Source organism: Eulemur rufifrons, chromosome 30 (genome assembly GCF_041146395.1).
Source record: "Eulemur rufifrons isolate Redbay chromosome 30, OSU_ERuf_1, whole genome shotgun sequence".
In the NCBI taxonomy this organism is placed as follows: Eukaryota; Metazoa; Chordata; class Mammalia; order Primates; family Lemuridae; genus Eulemur; species Eulemur rufifrons.
This window is the reverse complement of record NC_091012.1, coordinates 100,620,132-100,636,844: the sequence shown is the minus strand read 5'-3', so window position 1 is coordinate 100,636,844 and position 16,713 is coordinate 100,620,132. Positions and strand designations below refer to the sequence as shown.

Sequence of the window (16,713 nt, the reverse complement as noted above, 5' to 3'; positions counted from 1 at the left end):
ATGAGTGAGCAAGTAAGCTCAACATCTAAATCTGGAGAGAGAAGAGATGAAGAACAAGAATCTTCTCAGCCAGTTGAGCCTGGGGTTGTGAGTGCCTTAACATTCAATGTTTTCTGTTAACAGAAATTTGTTTTTGAGAAAATGGTGTTGAATAGTATAGATGTGCTGACAAAGGTCTTCCATGCCGATAATGGGTGACAATTGGTCTCATGAAGGAAGCATTGATCCAGGAAAATTACATTCTGCTGTTGCCTGGATGGAACATTCCTGGGAAATATGCCCCATGACTACCTTCTCGTGTTTACTAACAATAGATTGCACACGTCCATCCTAGCATAGATTAAAATACCTTCCAAAATCGTTGCAGGTAGCCCTTCTGAGAGTGACCTCTGTGTGGGAAGAATAACTTTATTAAGAATAAATATATAGAATCATGTTGAAAAATGTCTTTAGACTTAATTATGATTAGATGTATCTATGTATATATAACATAAGTATAGTTGTTACATGTATTAACAACAAAACTTTTTGTTTTCACACACACACTCCAATAGGCCCAGCAGCCCAGTGAGGAGCAACCTCAACAAGAGGAGCCCCCAAATGAAACTCATGATATTGCACCTGGTCAGGAGAGAGAAGATGAAGGAGCACCTGAGGCTCAAAATGAAGGTAAAGGGAAAAAAATGCCAGTGAGGGTAAGGTGTATGTGTACGTCATGCATTATGACCTAACCAGTAAGAGTAGGAAAGGAAACATTAGAAAAGAATATCGAACATTTCCTGAAAGTTGGCTGGAAAAAGTGAAGAATATAATTTGCAGCTTTGTGTACTCCCTTACTGTAAAAGAATTTTCCCTTTTTCTTTGAGACTTATTTTGTGTGCTTGAAAGTTCCTTTCTTGCCAGGACTGTATATTAGCAAATCCAAGGGAACAATGTTAAATATCAGTCTTAAACTTGTACACTATTACTAAGTCATTGCATCAAAAGGGTAAGCACCTTCTAATAGCATATATAAAGTACCAAGTGAACATACTTACAGCACCTTAAATGAGGCCTGTTAACCTAAGTTTGTTAAACCCCTTTTCTAAATGAGAAAACTGAAGCTCAGGGATTGTATCTTACCAAAGAGCACTTAACTAGTAGAGGCAGATTATAACTTCATTCCTAAAATAGTATTTTTCCCATCATCTCTGTTTTTATAAGAAAAAGTGAATAGTTTTGTCTAAAATGTTTAATACTCAAATGCGTCTGTATAGTAAGGTCACTCAGTACTGGCCCAGGAAAAAACACAGTTCAGTGGAGCAGGATAGAGAATCCAAAAAGAGCTCAGTGAATGATAGTCACTGTTTTGTTTTGTTTTGTTTTTTGTGACAAGGTGACAAGGTCTCACTCTGTCACCCAGGCTGGAGTGAAGTGATGGGATCATAGCTCGCTGCAACCTCCAACTCCTGGGCTCAAATTATTCTTCTGCCTCAGCCTCCTGAGTAGCTAGGACTAGAGGCATGCACCACCATGCCTGGCCAATTTTTTTATTTTTTGTAGAAACAGGGTCTTGCTATGTTATCCAGGCTGATCTGGAACTCCTGGCCTCAAGCAATCCTCCAACCTCAGCCTCTCAAAGTTCTGGGATTACAGGCAAGAGCCATAGCACCCAGCCTATTTAGTCTCTTTTAATCTGGACCAGTTCTTCAGTCTTACTTTGTCTTTCATAACAGTGACGTTTTAAAAGAGAACAGACCAGCTGCTTATTAAGACTCTTTTTTTCACTCAACATTTATTGGTTCCTACTGGTACCATGTAACATACTACATGCGAGGGGTCTAATACTAACGACAGATGTGATTTCAGCCTTGGACTCACATAGTCGGAGAGGCCCCCCAAAAAATCACTGATTTGTTGTGGTGAGTACAATAAGAGATAAGTATAAAGAAGGCAACCAAGTTGTCTGAAGGAAAGCTTGGGAAAGGAAAGGGTAATATTTGGAAAATTCTGCTTTCCTTTTTTTTCTGGCAACAGACTCCTGAAATAGCACTGCTGGGATTCTTTTTATTTATTTATTTATTTATTCTTCCACCACATTGGAATGCATGCTGGGATTCTTAACCATCACATTTATCATCATACCAGCCTACATGTTTTATTTCACAACACTAAGGAAATGAATATTATTTCCTTATTTATATTTCATGTTTTACTGCTTAAATTGATAGCCTTTTATCTATTATTTTTATTGTATATATTTGAGATGTACAACATAATGTTTTGATAAACATACATAGTGAGATGATTACTACAGTCAAGCAAATTAACATATTCATCTCCTCACATGGTTACTTTTTTGTGGTGCTACTCTCTTACCAAATTTCAAGTTATCAGTTAATACAGTGTTATTAACTAGTCATGCTGTACTTTAGATCTTTAGACTTATTCATCCTACATAACTACAATTTTGTGCATTTTGACCTACATTTCCCCATTTCCGTACCCCTGGTAACCACCTTTCCACTGTTTCTATGTATTCATCATTTTTTAGATTCTACATGTAAGTGAGATCATGCAATATTTTTCTTTCTGTATCTGGTTTATTTCAGTTAGCATAATGTCCACTAGGTTCATCTGTCTTGTCACAAATAACAGGATCTCCTTCTTTTCCAGGGCTGAGTAATTTTCCATTATATATATATTATATATATACACACTCCAATTTCTTTATTCATTTATCTGTCAAAGGATATTTTGCTCTCTGTGGTCCAGGGTGACTCCTAAGTGCAGCTCCTTGTCCACTGCCACAGCTAGGTGACTTAGGAGCCAGTTCCTTGGCCGGGAGCTCAAAAGTTGGGGTACTAAGTAAGTGGACAAACTCCTTCTAGGAAGAAGTTGGAGACTTGGTTTAATCACTGGAGCTGGGGTGGGTGGGGAAGGTGAAGAAAGCACCCACATGCCCATTCAGGCTCCCAGAAGTCTATTGTTTACCTGCCTGTCAGCTCCCAGATGCAAGATAGTTTAGAAGCCCAATCCTCAGGCAGCAGCTAGGAACGTGTGTAGACAAATCACTTCCAGGGAAAAACAGGGAAATGGGCATTTTTATTTGCTTGCTCTAAGTGCTCTCATGCATGTTTAAAACTGCCTCTTTTTTCTCTGTGGTCTCAGGGGACTTGCAAATGCCAAACCCCTTCCACCCCTAGAGCTAGGTGATTTAAGAGCCAAACCCTCAGGTGGGAACAGTGACAGTTGGGGAGCTACATGTGTGGTCCAGACCCTTCACTCCTTAGGAAGAAGCTGGGAGTCGGAGATTCCCTCCTGATTATAAGGCTTTATGCCCTGGGTGGGGTTAGTAGTAAGAGTGTCTCAGGTTTTCCTACCCATTTCAATGTGGATATTTTCTCAGTTTTCCAGTGTGAAGGAGTCTCTCAGCTAGTTTCTAGATTTCTCTTCAAGGGAATTGATCCATGTGTAGGTGTTATTCAGTGCAATCCATGTGCAGGTGCTTATTCAGTGCATCCATGGGAGGAAGGAATGTCAGGCACCTCCTATTCTGCCATCTTGATGATTTCAGTCAATAGCCTTTTATTTTTGTTGATATAATTCTCCATATTTATGGGGTACATGTGATATTTTGATATATGCATACAATGTATGTGTAATGATCAACTCAGGGTAATTAAGATATCCATCCCCTCAAACATTTATCATTCCTTTGTGTTGAAAACATTTCAAATATTCTCTTTTAGCTATTTTGAAATATACAATTATTGTTAACTCTAGTCATCCTACTGTGCTATTATTGAACACTAGAACTTACTCATATTCCTTCCATCTAATTGTATTCTGTGTCAACCTCTCTTCATGCCCCCCACCCTTCCCAGCCTCTAGTAACCATCATTCTACTCTCTACCTCCATGAGATCCACTTTTTAGCTCCCACATATGAGTGAGAACATGAGATATTTATCTTTCTGTGCCTGGCTGATCACAGCTCCATTCATGTTGCTGCAAATTATATGATTTCATTATTTTTATGGCTAAATATTATTCCATTGTATATACATATTATATTTTCTTTATCTATTCATCTGTTGATGGACACTTAGGTTAATTCCATATCTTGGCTATTGTGAGTAGTGCTGCAATAAACATGGGTGTGTAGATTTTTCTTTGATATACTGATTCCCTTTCTTTTGGATATATACCCAGCTGGATCATATAGTAGATCTATTTTTACTTTTTGAGCAATCTCCATACTGTTTTCCATAGTAGCTGTACTAATTCACAGTCCCACCAGTGATGTACTACTGTTTCCCTTTGTCTACATCCTCTCCAGCACCTATTTTTTTGTATTTTTGATAATAGCCATTTTAGCAAGTGAGATGATATCTCATTGTGGTTTTGACTTGCATTTCCCTGATGATTGGTGACATTGAACATTTTTTTCATACGCCTGTTGGCCATTTGTATGTCTTTTTTTAAAAATGTCTATTCAGTTTATTTGCCCATTTTTTAAATTTAATTATTTATTTTTTTGCTATTGAGTTGAGTTCCTTATATATTCTGCTTATTAATCTTTTGTCAGATGGATAGTTTGCAGATATTTTCTCCCATTCTGTAGGTTGTCTTTTCACTCTGTTGTTTCCTTTGCTGTGCAGAAGCTTTTTAGCTTGATGTAATCCCATTTGTTTATTTTCACTTTTGTTGCCTGTGGTTTTGAGGTCTTACCCAAGAAAATGTTTGTCTAGAGTAGACCAATGTCCTGAAGCATTTCCACAATGTTTTCTTCTGGTAGTTTCCTAATTTCAGGTCTTATATTTAAGTCTTTAATCCATTTTGATTTGATTTTTATATATAGTGAGACATAAGGGCCTAGATTCATCTTTCTGCATATGGATATCCAGTTTTCCTAGCAACATTTATTGTAAAGACTGTCCTTTCCTCATTGAATGTTCTTGGTGCCTTTGTGGAAAATCAGTTGGCTATAAATCTGTGGATTTATATCTGGGTTCTCTATTCTGTTCCCTTCGTCTGTGTATCTATTTTTATGCCAGTACCATGCTTTTTTGGTTACTGTGCCTTTGTAGCATATTTTGAAGTCAGGTACTGTGATGCTGGTAGCCTTGTTCTTTTTCCTAAGGATTGCTTTGGCTATTTGGGATCTTCTGTGGTTCCATATGAAGTTTAGGATTGTTTTTCCTAATTGTGTGCAGAATGTCATTGGTATTTTGATAGGGATTGCATTAAATCTGTAGATCACCTTTGGTTATATAGTCATTGATAACCTTTTTATTTTTAAGAACCTGACTTAGAAGCTATTCTCCTGGAATTCTCTCAGACAAAGACTGGAGGTAAACGTGGAGATGGTCCTGACGTAAGGGGGGAGATTCTGTCAAATCTAGAACCCATTCAAGTGCCAGAAGCAGGTATGTTAGCCATTAAAATGCAAAATTATTTGGATTTGTTTTCTACAGTATTATATTTTTAATAAATATAGTGATGGCATTACTGCTACTCTAATAACAGAGTTCAAATATAAAGATCTTTGAAAGGTAGTCAGACCCCACATGTTTGACTACATGACTTAAACACTGTCAGATACAGAAACAAATTCGGTCAAAGCTATATTGGATCATCATATTTGAAAGCATTTTCTTACTTTTGAGTATAACCGATAGCTAACAATTTTCATATTCTTTTATAATTTCTGCTTTTAACAAATACATAATATATTTGCAGTTTGTATGAAATATGCTAAGGCACTGAAGAAGCTTCTAGGACCAGCTCTAACATAATTTTTGAAATTCTGGACAAGTCTCACAGTTTCTAAACCCATCTTTACTCTTATTGAAAATAGTGAATTCAAATCAGATATATCAAAATCATTTTCAATGCTGAGTTTTGCATTCTCTGGTTGTGTTGGAGAGAATACAAAGATAATCTGTTTTCCATGATTTGTTTATCCTAAAATATTGGCTTGAGTCAAAATATAGCATCTGAATTGAGATTTCATTGCTCCTAAGAAAATAAACAGATATTCTGCTTGATGTTTGTTTCTCTGTATGGAGACCTCAATACAGATTCTTAGATTTTGTCAAATTCTGAATTCTCTGGCTCTTAAAGAATAATTGCATGTTAAATCCTTCCCCCAACAAAGCTTTGAATGACTCAATAATAAAATGGCAAGAGAGAGTCTAGTTTCTGTGGTTGATCAAGTAGGGTTATTGAATGTAAATCAGTGATATTGATGATGAGTAAGATGCCAATGCTAAGCATGCTCCCTGCTCCACTGTCAGTCTTATTGAGTTACTATTTCTAATAAGACTGTAGACAAGATACTGTATGACATAATCACCTCTAACCATATCAAATGTTTCATATTACAAGTTTCTGCCTTGAGACATCAACTGATAGGATTTGAAGTTCAAAGACCATAATGTAGTAATTCCCAAGTAGTCAACATAAGTGTATTTTACACATTGCTAAATTGCTGACTGTTAATTACAAGAGCTTCTGAGTTTAAAGGAAGTGCTTACTGTTTTTTGTTTTTTTTTTTTTTTTTTTTTTTTGAGACAGAGTGTCGCTTTGTTGCCCTGGCTAGAGTGAGTGCCGTGGCGTCAGCCTAGCTCACAGCAACCTCAAACTCCTGGGCTTAAGCGATCCTACTGCCTCAGCCTCCCAAGTAGCTGGGACTACAGGCATGCGCCACCATGCCCGGCTAATTTTTTCTATATATATTTTAGTTGGCCAGATAATTTCTTTCTATTTTTAGTAGAGACGGGGTCTCGCTCTTGCTCAGGCTTGTCTCGAACTCCTGACCTTGAGCGATCCACCCGCCTCGGCCTCCCAGAGTGCTAGGATTACAGGCGTGAGCCACCGCGCCCGGCCTGAAGTGCTTACTGTTTAGGGAAGAAATTACCTTGCATTAGTTTTCGAAATGTTTTTACTTTACACTGCTGAACCATTCCATTAGACTATTTACATTAAAAAGTAGTGTTTAGACTACTTTCAGGAGCCTATCGAACATGACTAAATTTACTCTTAGGAAGATCATAGCCTTAAATGCATGTTATTAAAATAGATAATAAATTACGTGAGCATCCATTATAAAAATAATAAGGGAGCAACAGAATAAACCTAAGGGAAAAGGAAAGAGGGACTTAATAAAAGACAAATATGACTCATTAGTAAAAGGAAAAGTAATCCAACTAATAAATTTAAAAGACTGCTCTTTTTAATAATAGCTATGAATACAGTATCCCAGTAATTTACATAATCTTGAAGAAAATGGAAAAAGCCCAACAAGGAATATGAACAAGATACTAACAGATATTGAATGTATTGTATAATTGAAAGTGAATACATACTTTAATATTTTCAAAATATCAATGAAATGATTGATATGCTACAAAAGCATGCATTGTTTAATATGGTCCAGTAATACCTGAATATCTAAACATCACAAGTACCATTGAAGAACTTCTACAATTTGCAATTGTCCTTCAAAAGCACTTTTAGAAACAAATGCTTGACTTTTCCAGGTTTCTTATTTTCCCTTCCCATCTTCCTTTCCCTTCATTTTTTTCTTTCTTTCTTTTTAATTTTTGCCATATTGAGAGACATGGTACATATTTCCTTCATGTTTTTGATGTCAAAAATGATGATAATGTCTTAAAACTAGTGTGACCATATAATTTATTATGTAAACTGGAATGCTTTCAACTGTAAAAAGAGGCATTATTAATAATTACACCAGGACTATAGGTGAAAACTGGGGACAAATGGTTACCTGCTTAAGAAACCACAAAAGGGATATAATAGCCCAAAGAAACATTTTTTCACTTCTGCACAATAGAGAAAAAACAAATGCAATACTGGCCTTTTTGTTCATTTCACTTATGCAGTCAGTTCCTAATGTGACATTAACTATTTAGCTATCTTATATTCAGAATATTATTTCAAGTGAAAATATTTAAATCATGAATTTTTGTAAATTCCTTTTGTTTTTAGGTTTTTTGTGTGTTGGTTAGACTTTTAGTAAAAGTATACACAGTTTTTGCTTTCCACTTCAAACCACCTTTTAATAGGTTCATTTGAATTCATCTGTTGTGACCTCAGTGTCTTTCCTTGTACTACTAGAAAACAGGGTATGTTTAAAAAATATTAATAATGTACATGCTTAGAAGTCTATCTTCAAAGTCTTTACAGAAGTCTAACTGGATGTAAGCCAAAGGATGACTCTTAGGGTTCTAGTTTTAGTCCATTTTATAAAACGAAAACTGTAGTGGCCTTCATATGCCTTTCATGTAATCTAAATAAAGTTCTTCTTAGTAATGTTCCCAACCGTTATGTTTATATTATAGGTGAAGGGCAACCACAGTTTTAAAGGAAGACAAGCTGAAACAATGCAAGCTGCTCTTATACTGGATGTTTGACTTAAAATTATCTCAATAAAATTTTACAATTTTCTGCAAATAAGTCTTGCACATCCTTTGTTAAATTTATTCTTAGCTATTTAATACTATTGAAAATTGTGTTATTTTTGATTTTTATTCTGACTGAGCTGGTATCTAAAAGTATAATGTTTGTATATTGATTTTTCTATCTAGCAACCTTGCTAAATATGCTGATTCCAAATTTATCTCTAGATCCTTTTTGATTTTCAACATACACAATCATATCATCTTTGAATAATAACTTGTTTCTGATATTATACTTTTTTTCCTTTTCCCATTTTACAACACTGGATTAAACTCACCCAATACAACATTAAATAGAACTGGTAATAGTGGACATTTCTTCTCTTATGCCTGATGGGAAATGGAAATTTTTGAACATTTCATCATATTTATGCTTTTTTTAGATATATTTTATCAGAATAAGGAAGTTCCATTCCATTCCTAATTTACTAAGAATATTTATCTTGAATTTGTATTGATTTTCATCAGATACTTTTAGTACATTCATTTAGATAATCATAGGAATTTTTTTCCTCCATTAATCTGTTAATGTAGTGAATTACATTGGTAAGTTCCTATAACTGACCTTGCATTCCTAGGAGAAAAAAATTTGACCATGACATTATCCTTTTTGTTTTTTTATTGATAAATAATTTTTATACATATTTATGGGGTACATGTGATATTTTGTTACATGCATATGGAATGTGTAATGCTCAAGTTAGGGTATTTAGGGTATCTGTCACCTTAAGTATTTATCATTTTTATGTGTTGGGAACATTTCAAGTCCTCTCCTCTACCTATTTTGAAATATACACTACATTATTGTTAACAATAGTCACCCTACTCTGCTGTCAAACATTAGAACTTATTCTTTGTATATAACTGTATGTTTGTACCCATTAACCAACCTCTCTTCATCACCCCCCACTCACACACCCTTCCCAGCCTCTAGTATCTGTCATTCTACTCTACCTCCATGAGATCAACTTTTTAAGCTCCCACATTCAAGTGAGAACATGCTTACATTTTTCTTTCTGTGCCTGGCTTATTTCACTTAACATTATGACTGCCAGTTCTATCCATGTTGCTGCAAATGACATGATTTCATTTTTTTAATAGCAGAATTATTACACTGTGTGTATGTACCACATTTTGTTTATCCGTTCATCTGTTGACGGACACTTAGGTTGATTCCATAACATTTATCCTTTTTGAATAATTATCTTTAGCCTCATGGCCACATTAATTCATACTTTTATTTCATGTATTCTCTTTGTTGGACTTTGGTATCAAGGTTACACTAGCTTCATAAAATGAATTGGGCTATAAAGCCTCTTTTTCTATTCTTTGGAACTGAAGTCTATGCAAGACTTTGAGTAATGTAGGGCTAGGCTTTCCCCTGTTCAGCTATTTTTAGATTGCATCTCCTTTCTAGCATCGGACCCTACTTAAAAGAGAGAGACAGAAGGGACAGCTCCAGGTTCCCATGTCTTCCAGCTTTATAAGGCCCATATTCCCTGCAAGATGCCTGTAATGATGCTGTTACTCTGAAAACTACTTGATCCTGTTTCTATGCTGATACTAACCTTCCATACACAGAAAGTTAAAAGTCATCACTCTGTTAATTTGCCTAGATAATTTTGATCTGTGATACACGGTCTTTAATGTGTCAAGTGACCATAGATGTGTATACAGTTATGACAACAGCTCTACTTACTGAGTTCATTATCTAACTATAACAGAAATAATAACTCACATTTACAGAGTTTGTATTATCTGTTAGCCACTTCGCCATGCTAGTTTCCATATGTTTATGAACTCATTTAGTCCTCAAAAAAGGTGAGTCAGTTTTTATAAATTTACAAGATCTGATTTTGGTTAGAAGCAGATTTGGAGATTCAAGTTCTAAGTTCAAAGCCCTTTCTTTTTCTCAAACCAAATAATTTTGAAAGTGTTGAATGCAGAACTGATGTTGTATATGATAACTTTAGTGGCAATCTGATATTTTCATATAAATGTAAAGTAATATTTACATATATTTTATTGTTTAAAATAAAAGGCTTTGTTCTTCTGAAGGAAGAGTTTCCTAAAATGTGACACACAGTCCTCACATGGTGTCCCAGATGAAGTCATTGGTGTAAAAATGAGCATTAAAAAATTTTCTAATAATAATATACTTATTTTACTGTGCTACAGAAAAATATCACTAGAAGAATAAAGCTTTTTGGAACAGTTTGTGGGGACACACAGAAAAAAACTGTTGTCACAATCCCCATAGAAAAATGGCACAATATCTCCAGCAAACACTACTGACCTTTCTTCAAAAGTTATTAAGAGGCAGGGAGAGAGAAGCTACAACCTTTTTTCCTCTACATAAAACTCCATCAGCCTGACAGTCACCACATCTCACTCAGAAGCCCCTCCAGCTGCCTGCTTCCAGCCTTATACCCCTGTTACTATACACAATACAAGAATTACAATTCTGAGCTCCATTTACATCCTTACATCCAAAAAGATACTTTTGCAACAAAGGGTCCTACAGCGTGCTTGGAAAATGGCAGGAAATTATAAACAGCAATTATTTATCCTTCTAACAGAGGTTTAAAAATATTTCTTGGTCCAAAAGGACTGGAAATCCAAGGTTGAAATAAAAAGTGAGACTAAATATAAGGTATCCCATTTTGTCATAAAATATGTGAGAAGTCCCTAGGCTACAGTGCTGGATGAAAGAATTAGGACCTAGTTAGGAAAAAAAAAGGGAAAGCAACCAGGGGAACTTGCTGAAGAAAAATTACTTGGGTCCTCCCTACACTATCTCCTTACAGGCCATGGCATGAAGTAGGCATGAGTTTCCATCCTGGCTCTGACACACACTGACCTTGAGACGATGGGAAAGATACTTCCATCTTTTGGATCTGTTTCCCTATTTCTAAAGTAGAAATACAATATTTACACTAAGTGATCGCTATGAAGAATAAGTGAGATAACATATGAAGTATTAATTACATTGAAGATAGATTTGGATATTAGTTATATTTTATATTTTCTTTTTTAAGTTTTTAAATTGACATAGTAATTATACATATGTATGGGGTACACAGTGATGTTGAGATACATAATGTGATCAGGGTAATTAGCACATCCATCATTTCAAACAATTGTCATTTCTTTGTGTTGGGAACATTCAATATCCTCCGTCTAGCTATTTGAAACTTACTAGGCATGTAGCCTTTGCCAGACCCCTAGGGAGATAAAGAAATGGAATGCAACAGGGGAACTTGCATTCCTTATCCCTCCTTATCTCTTCTGATAAGGACAATGCTGGAGTTGCAGGATGTGACCAACAGCAGGGGTCCCAGGAACTAGCTGTTTGATAAGAATTCATTACAGTGGCTGTTCTGGCCCAGTTACTCTACTCCCCCCCCTCCCCCCCGGAAAAATGCCCTATAAAACCCAAAGCTTCCCCTCCCTCAGTGTGGACGCTTTTTTCAGCCTCCACCCATCTGCACCCAGATGTTCAAATAAACAGCATTTTGCTATACCTGAGGCTTTGTGTGTCTCCCTCTCAGTTCTGGAACTAACAAAACTATATACTATTAACTATAGTCATCCTACAGTGGTATAGAATACTAGAACTTATTCCTCTTATCTAGCTGTAACTTTGTATCCTTTAACACGGCAGTCCTCAACCCTTGGTCCGTGGCCTGTTAGGAAATGGGCTGCACATCACCTGAGTTCTGCACCACCCCGCTACACACACACCCATGGCACCCCACCCCCATCCCCCTGGCCCGTGGAAAAATTGTCTTCCATGAAATCAGTCCCTGGTGCCAAAAAGGTTGGGGACCGCTGCTTTAACAAATCTCTCCCTATTGCCCCCCCCTTCTCCCTACCCTTCCTTCACAACCTTCTAGTATCCATTTTTTATTTAAATTTTCAGATAAAATCAGGCACGTTCGGGGTGGTATGGGATAGACATCATTTAAATTTTGAAAATTTTTTTATTTCATTTACATTTAAAATTATTATTACATCTCTAACAAGAGATATTGCTTTTGAATTTCAAGTAGGGCTATCAGGTTAACTTTTTCAATGATTTTGAGTTCAGAAACTTATTTGATTCAAATAAATATATTAATTTGATAGCAATATAGCTATATCAGATATGGCATCTATTCTAATAACTGAGGTCTGGCAAAGGTTACCCTAAGTCATATGTGCCGAGAACTACTCCTTGTTCTGTGTGATGTGAAGGAAATTAAGTCAATATTCTGCTCTGTCAAGTGATCGAGTCTCTAAGGAGCACTGCTTTGGCTAATAGGGCCACAAGGATCACCACTGCAGTTGTTAGATTGGTTTGTCACACTTCCATAGATTCAGCCATTAAGAAGACAATGAGCCCAAATGGATCCAAACAGTATATTAGTTACAGACACAGCAAAAGCAAGGTCAGCGTTGTGTCAGCTCCCTGTTTCCCTAGTTCCACAGTTCAACACTGAATCAGAGGTGCCCAGTGACAGCACAGATGGTGGATTGCTCTGCCAGTGAGGAGCCCACAGTTGTACCCTAAGATGAGGCAAGGAGGAACATCCTGGGCTCAGCTGAAACTAGGGAGATGGATTTGTAATGACCTTGTGTCAGCCTCCAACAAAATGGTGAGGCAGGTGAGAAAGTTCCTTGTAGCAGATCCTCGCTAGGCTGCTTATCACGCCATGCTCCAGGAGGAACCACTGAGTGTTTTGGCAAGATTCAGGTCTAAGTGCAGTTAATCCTTGCCTACATGACCTATGTGGGGACATGCAAGGTCGCCAGGGCACCAAGACAAAGCCACTCTCCTACAGCATCTGGCACAAAACAAAAAGCCATTTGTATCATGCCTACAAACATAACATCTGCAATAATGGCTCCTAAATGGTGTAGATGTTTTTCCTGTCAGGATCATTACAAAAGATTAATTAATTCAATAGTATGTTTCAGGAAGTATCTGGGATGCTGGAAATGAAAAGACCAATGATGTACAGTGCTTGCCATGGGGGATATCACACCATAGTGGGGCAGACAGACACATAAACAGAAAAGCAGTTGAAGCACAAAGGCGAAAAACAGGGAAGAGACTCAGAAGGAAAATAATTTTAAAAATCAGGCCGGGCGCGGTGGCTCACGCCTGTAATCCTAGCACTCTGGGAGGCCGAGGTGGGCGGATCGTTTGAGCTCAGGAGTTCGAGACCAGCCTGAGCAAGAGCGAGACCCCATCTCTACTAAAAATAGAAAGAAATTATATAGACAGCTAAAAATATATATAGAAAAAAATTAGCCGGGCATGGTGGCACATGCCTGTAGTCCCAGCTACTCGGGAGGCTGAGACAGGAGGATCCCTTGAGCTCAGGAGTTTGAGGTTGCTGTGAGCTAGGCTGATGCCACGGCACTCACTCTAGCCTGGGCAACAGAGTGAGACTCTGTCTCAAAAAAAAAAAAAAAAAAAAATCAGTGCACAATATCGCCAAGAATCTGGATATAGAATAGTTATATAAGATATAGAAAAGTACTATCACCCCCCCCAAAATTGTCCCCTCCCCTTAATACTATCTCCATTCCCCCACAATATTCCTGGCAGTAGATAAAAATTATCCAAGTTTTCTAGAACTGAGGCTCGGGGATGTTAAGTGACTTGTCCTCAATCACAGCGTGGTCTCACTGAATCCAAAGGCTTCCCTGGCTGCTCTGACTCATGATCCTGACCAAAGTCAGCCTTTCCCCAAGATCTGCAGCCTCCCAGATTTTAGGACAGAAGATAATTCTGCAAAGTGAACATTTACTGATCTTAACTGTCACCCCACTCTTTGTAGAGACACGAGTTCTTTCCATGGTCCATCCACTTACATAGTTTGCTTCAGCTTCAACGAATTTGGGAGCTGTGGCCTGGACCATGATTACGTGAGGTTTAAGAACTCTAGATATAAGGCCAGGTGCGGTGGCTCATGCCTGTAATCCTAGCACTCTGGGAGGCCTAGGCGGGCAGATTGTTTGAGCTCAGGAGTTTGAGACCAGCCTGAGCAAGAGCGAGACCCCACCTTTACTAAAAACAGAAAGAAATTATATGGACAGCTAAAAATATATACAGAAAAAAAAAAATTAGCCGGGCATGGTTGCGCGTGCCTGTAGTCCCAGCTACTCAGAAGGCTGAGGCAGGAGGATCGCTTGAGCCCAGGAGTTTGAGGTTGCTGTGAGCTAGGCTGACGCCACGGCACTCTAGCCTGGGCAACAGAGCGAGACTCCGACTCAAAAAAAAGAATTCTAGATGTGTGCTGGGTCAGTCCCATGGTTGCTCTCAGGTTACGCTCTATGGAGCCACATAGGTCTCTGCCATGGGGGTAAAGAGGCCTTCATCAAACACACATTCCCACTCTAGAATCCAGGAGTTCCCCTGTCTGAATTTTCACTCCCATAAAACAGCTCTGCAATAAAGAGTGCTCCTCAGGATGCTCACTCCTTAATAGTCCTTAGGAAAGTGTAAACAATTGTTTTATGCTCTCAAAAGATTTAAACATATCTGTCTTTCCTCTCTTCTAGCAGGCCTCGGTGTCAGATGTATAGGCAGTGAGCCAGAGGATCTGGGGAGCAGTCTCTGGGATGAGGAGCTGCTGAAAGTGTCACAAGGAGATGGACAGAGAACCAAGGAGAGCTGGATCCGTGAGAAAAGGGAGAAGGAACCAGGGGGAATCACTTGGTGACAATAAGGTGAGGGACTGCCTACAGTGCACTCCATGTGGACTTTAGCATCAAATAGACTTGGGTTTGAGTCCTGGTCCTCCCCACTAGTTGTGTGACCCTGAGAAAGTCACCTAACTTCTCTGGATCTCTGTATTCTCGTCTATGACAATAGAACATAAAGTGCATAAAATTATGCAATTTTTTTCTTCGGTAATTTTTTACTCTTATTTTTTAGTTTTTAATTGTGGTAAAATACACATAACAAAATGTACCATCTTAACCATTTTTAAGTATACAGTTCAGTAGTGTTAACGTAATTCACATTGTTGTACCACCAATCTCCAGAACTCTTTTCATCGTGCAAAACTGAAATCCATTAAATGTATACCCATTAAATAACAACCCTCCATTGCTCTCTCCTCCCAGCTTCTGGCAACCACCATTCTACTTTCTGTCTCTGTGAATTTGTAGAAATTATAGAATTTTAGTCCTTTTGGGATGCTATAACAAAACACCATAGACTGGGTGGCTTATAAACAACAGAAATTTATTTCTCACAGTTCTGGAGGCTGGAAAGTTCAAGATCAAGGCATTGGCAGATACGGTGTCTGGTGAAGCCTGCTTTCTTCTTCATTAGATGGCACCTTCTCTCTGTGTTCTCACATGGTAGAAGGGTGAAATGTACTCCCTAGGGCCTACTGTATAAGGACACTAATCCCATCCATGAGGGTTCTGCCCTCATGACCTAATCACTTCCCGAAAGTCCCCACCTAATGCTATCACTTTGAGAGTTAGGATTTCAACATATGAATTTGGAGAGAGGGACACAAACATTCATACCATAGCACTTATACCCAATCTGAGCCTTATTTTTTAAAATATCATAGTCTAATTTTGGTTTTGCTGTACTTGATTTCACTTAGGTTTTTGTTATTGTTTATTTAGGGGTTTGTTGTTGTTTGCTGAGTGATCCGTTTTATTTAAATAAAGTTATCAAGTCACAGTTTAGGTAGAGTGCAGAGAAATTCTCTTTCTGGTGCTGGTACTTAATGACAGAGGTCTGGGAATTGAATAAATTTTTTTTTTTTTTTTTTTTTGAGACAGAGTCTCCCTCTGTTGCCCGGGCTAGAGTGAGTGCCGTGGCGTCAGCCTAGCTCACAGCAATCTCAGACTCCTGGGCTCAAGCAATCCTCCTGCCTCAGCCTCCTGAGTAGCTGGGACTACAGGCATGCGCCACCATGCCCGGCTAATTTTTCTATATATATTTTTAGCTGTCCATATAATTTCTTTCTATTTTTTAGTAGAGACGGGGTCTCGCTCTTGCTCAGGCTGGTCTCGAACTCCTGACCTCAAGTGATCCTCCCATCTCAGCCTCCCAGAGTGCTAGGATTACAGGCATGAGCCACCTCGCCCGGCCTGGGAATTGAATAATTAATTGACTCAACATTCAGTGGTGCATAGCAGGCTTCAGGCAGTATCCCGGATGATAAATTTCCAAAGACCAGAGTCCTTGCCCTGGAAGTTCTCACAGTTTCATGGTGGAGAAATATCCATTC

General features: G+C 38.0%; 1 protein-coding gene across 1 annotated transcript; it reads left to right on the top strand.

Annotated features, from left to right (window-relative positions):
• Nucleotides 1-15,177, top strand: LOC138378997 (P antigen family member 3-like). Its single transcript, XM_069464280.1, has 5 exons — nucleotides 1-87; nucleotides 555-669; nucleotides 2,656-2,661; nucleotides 5,297-5,410; nucleotides 15,017-15,177. Exons 1-5 carry the CDS (start codon nucleotides 1-3, stop codon nucleotides 15,175-15,177), a joined length of 483 nt encoding a protein of 160 aa, XP_069320381.1.
• Nucleotides 15,178-16,713: the final 1,536 nt, after the last annotated feature.

Bases quoted from the DNA above. Each gene is read 5' to 3' on its own strand.
- LOC138378997 (XM_069464280.1), top strand. From the start codon at position 1: ATGAGTGAGCAAGTAAGCTCAACATCTAAATCTGGAGAGAGAAGAGAT. The intron at 88-554 runs GTGAGTGCCTTA...ACACTCCAATAG, and splicing joins AGCCAGTTGAGCCTGGGGTT to GCCCAGCAGCCCAGTGAGGA. The intron at 5,411-15,016 runs GTATGTTAGCCA...CCTCTCTTCTAG, and splicing joins CATTCAAGTGCCAGAAGCAG to CAGGCCTCGGTGTCAGATGT.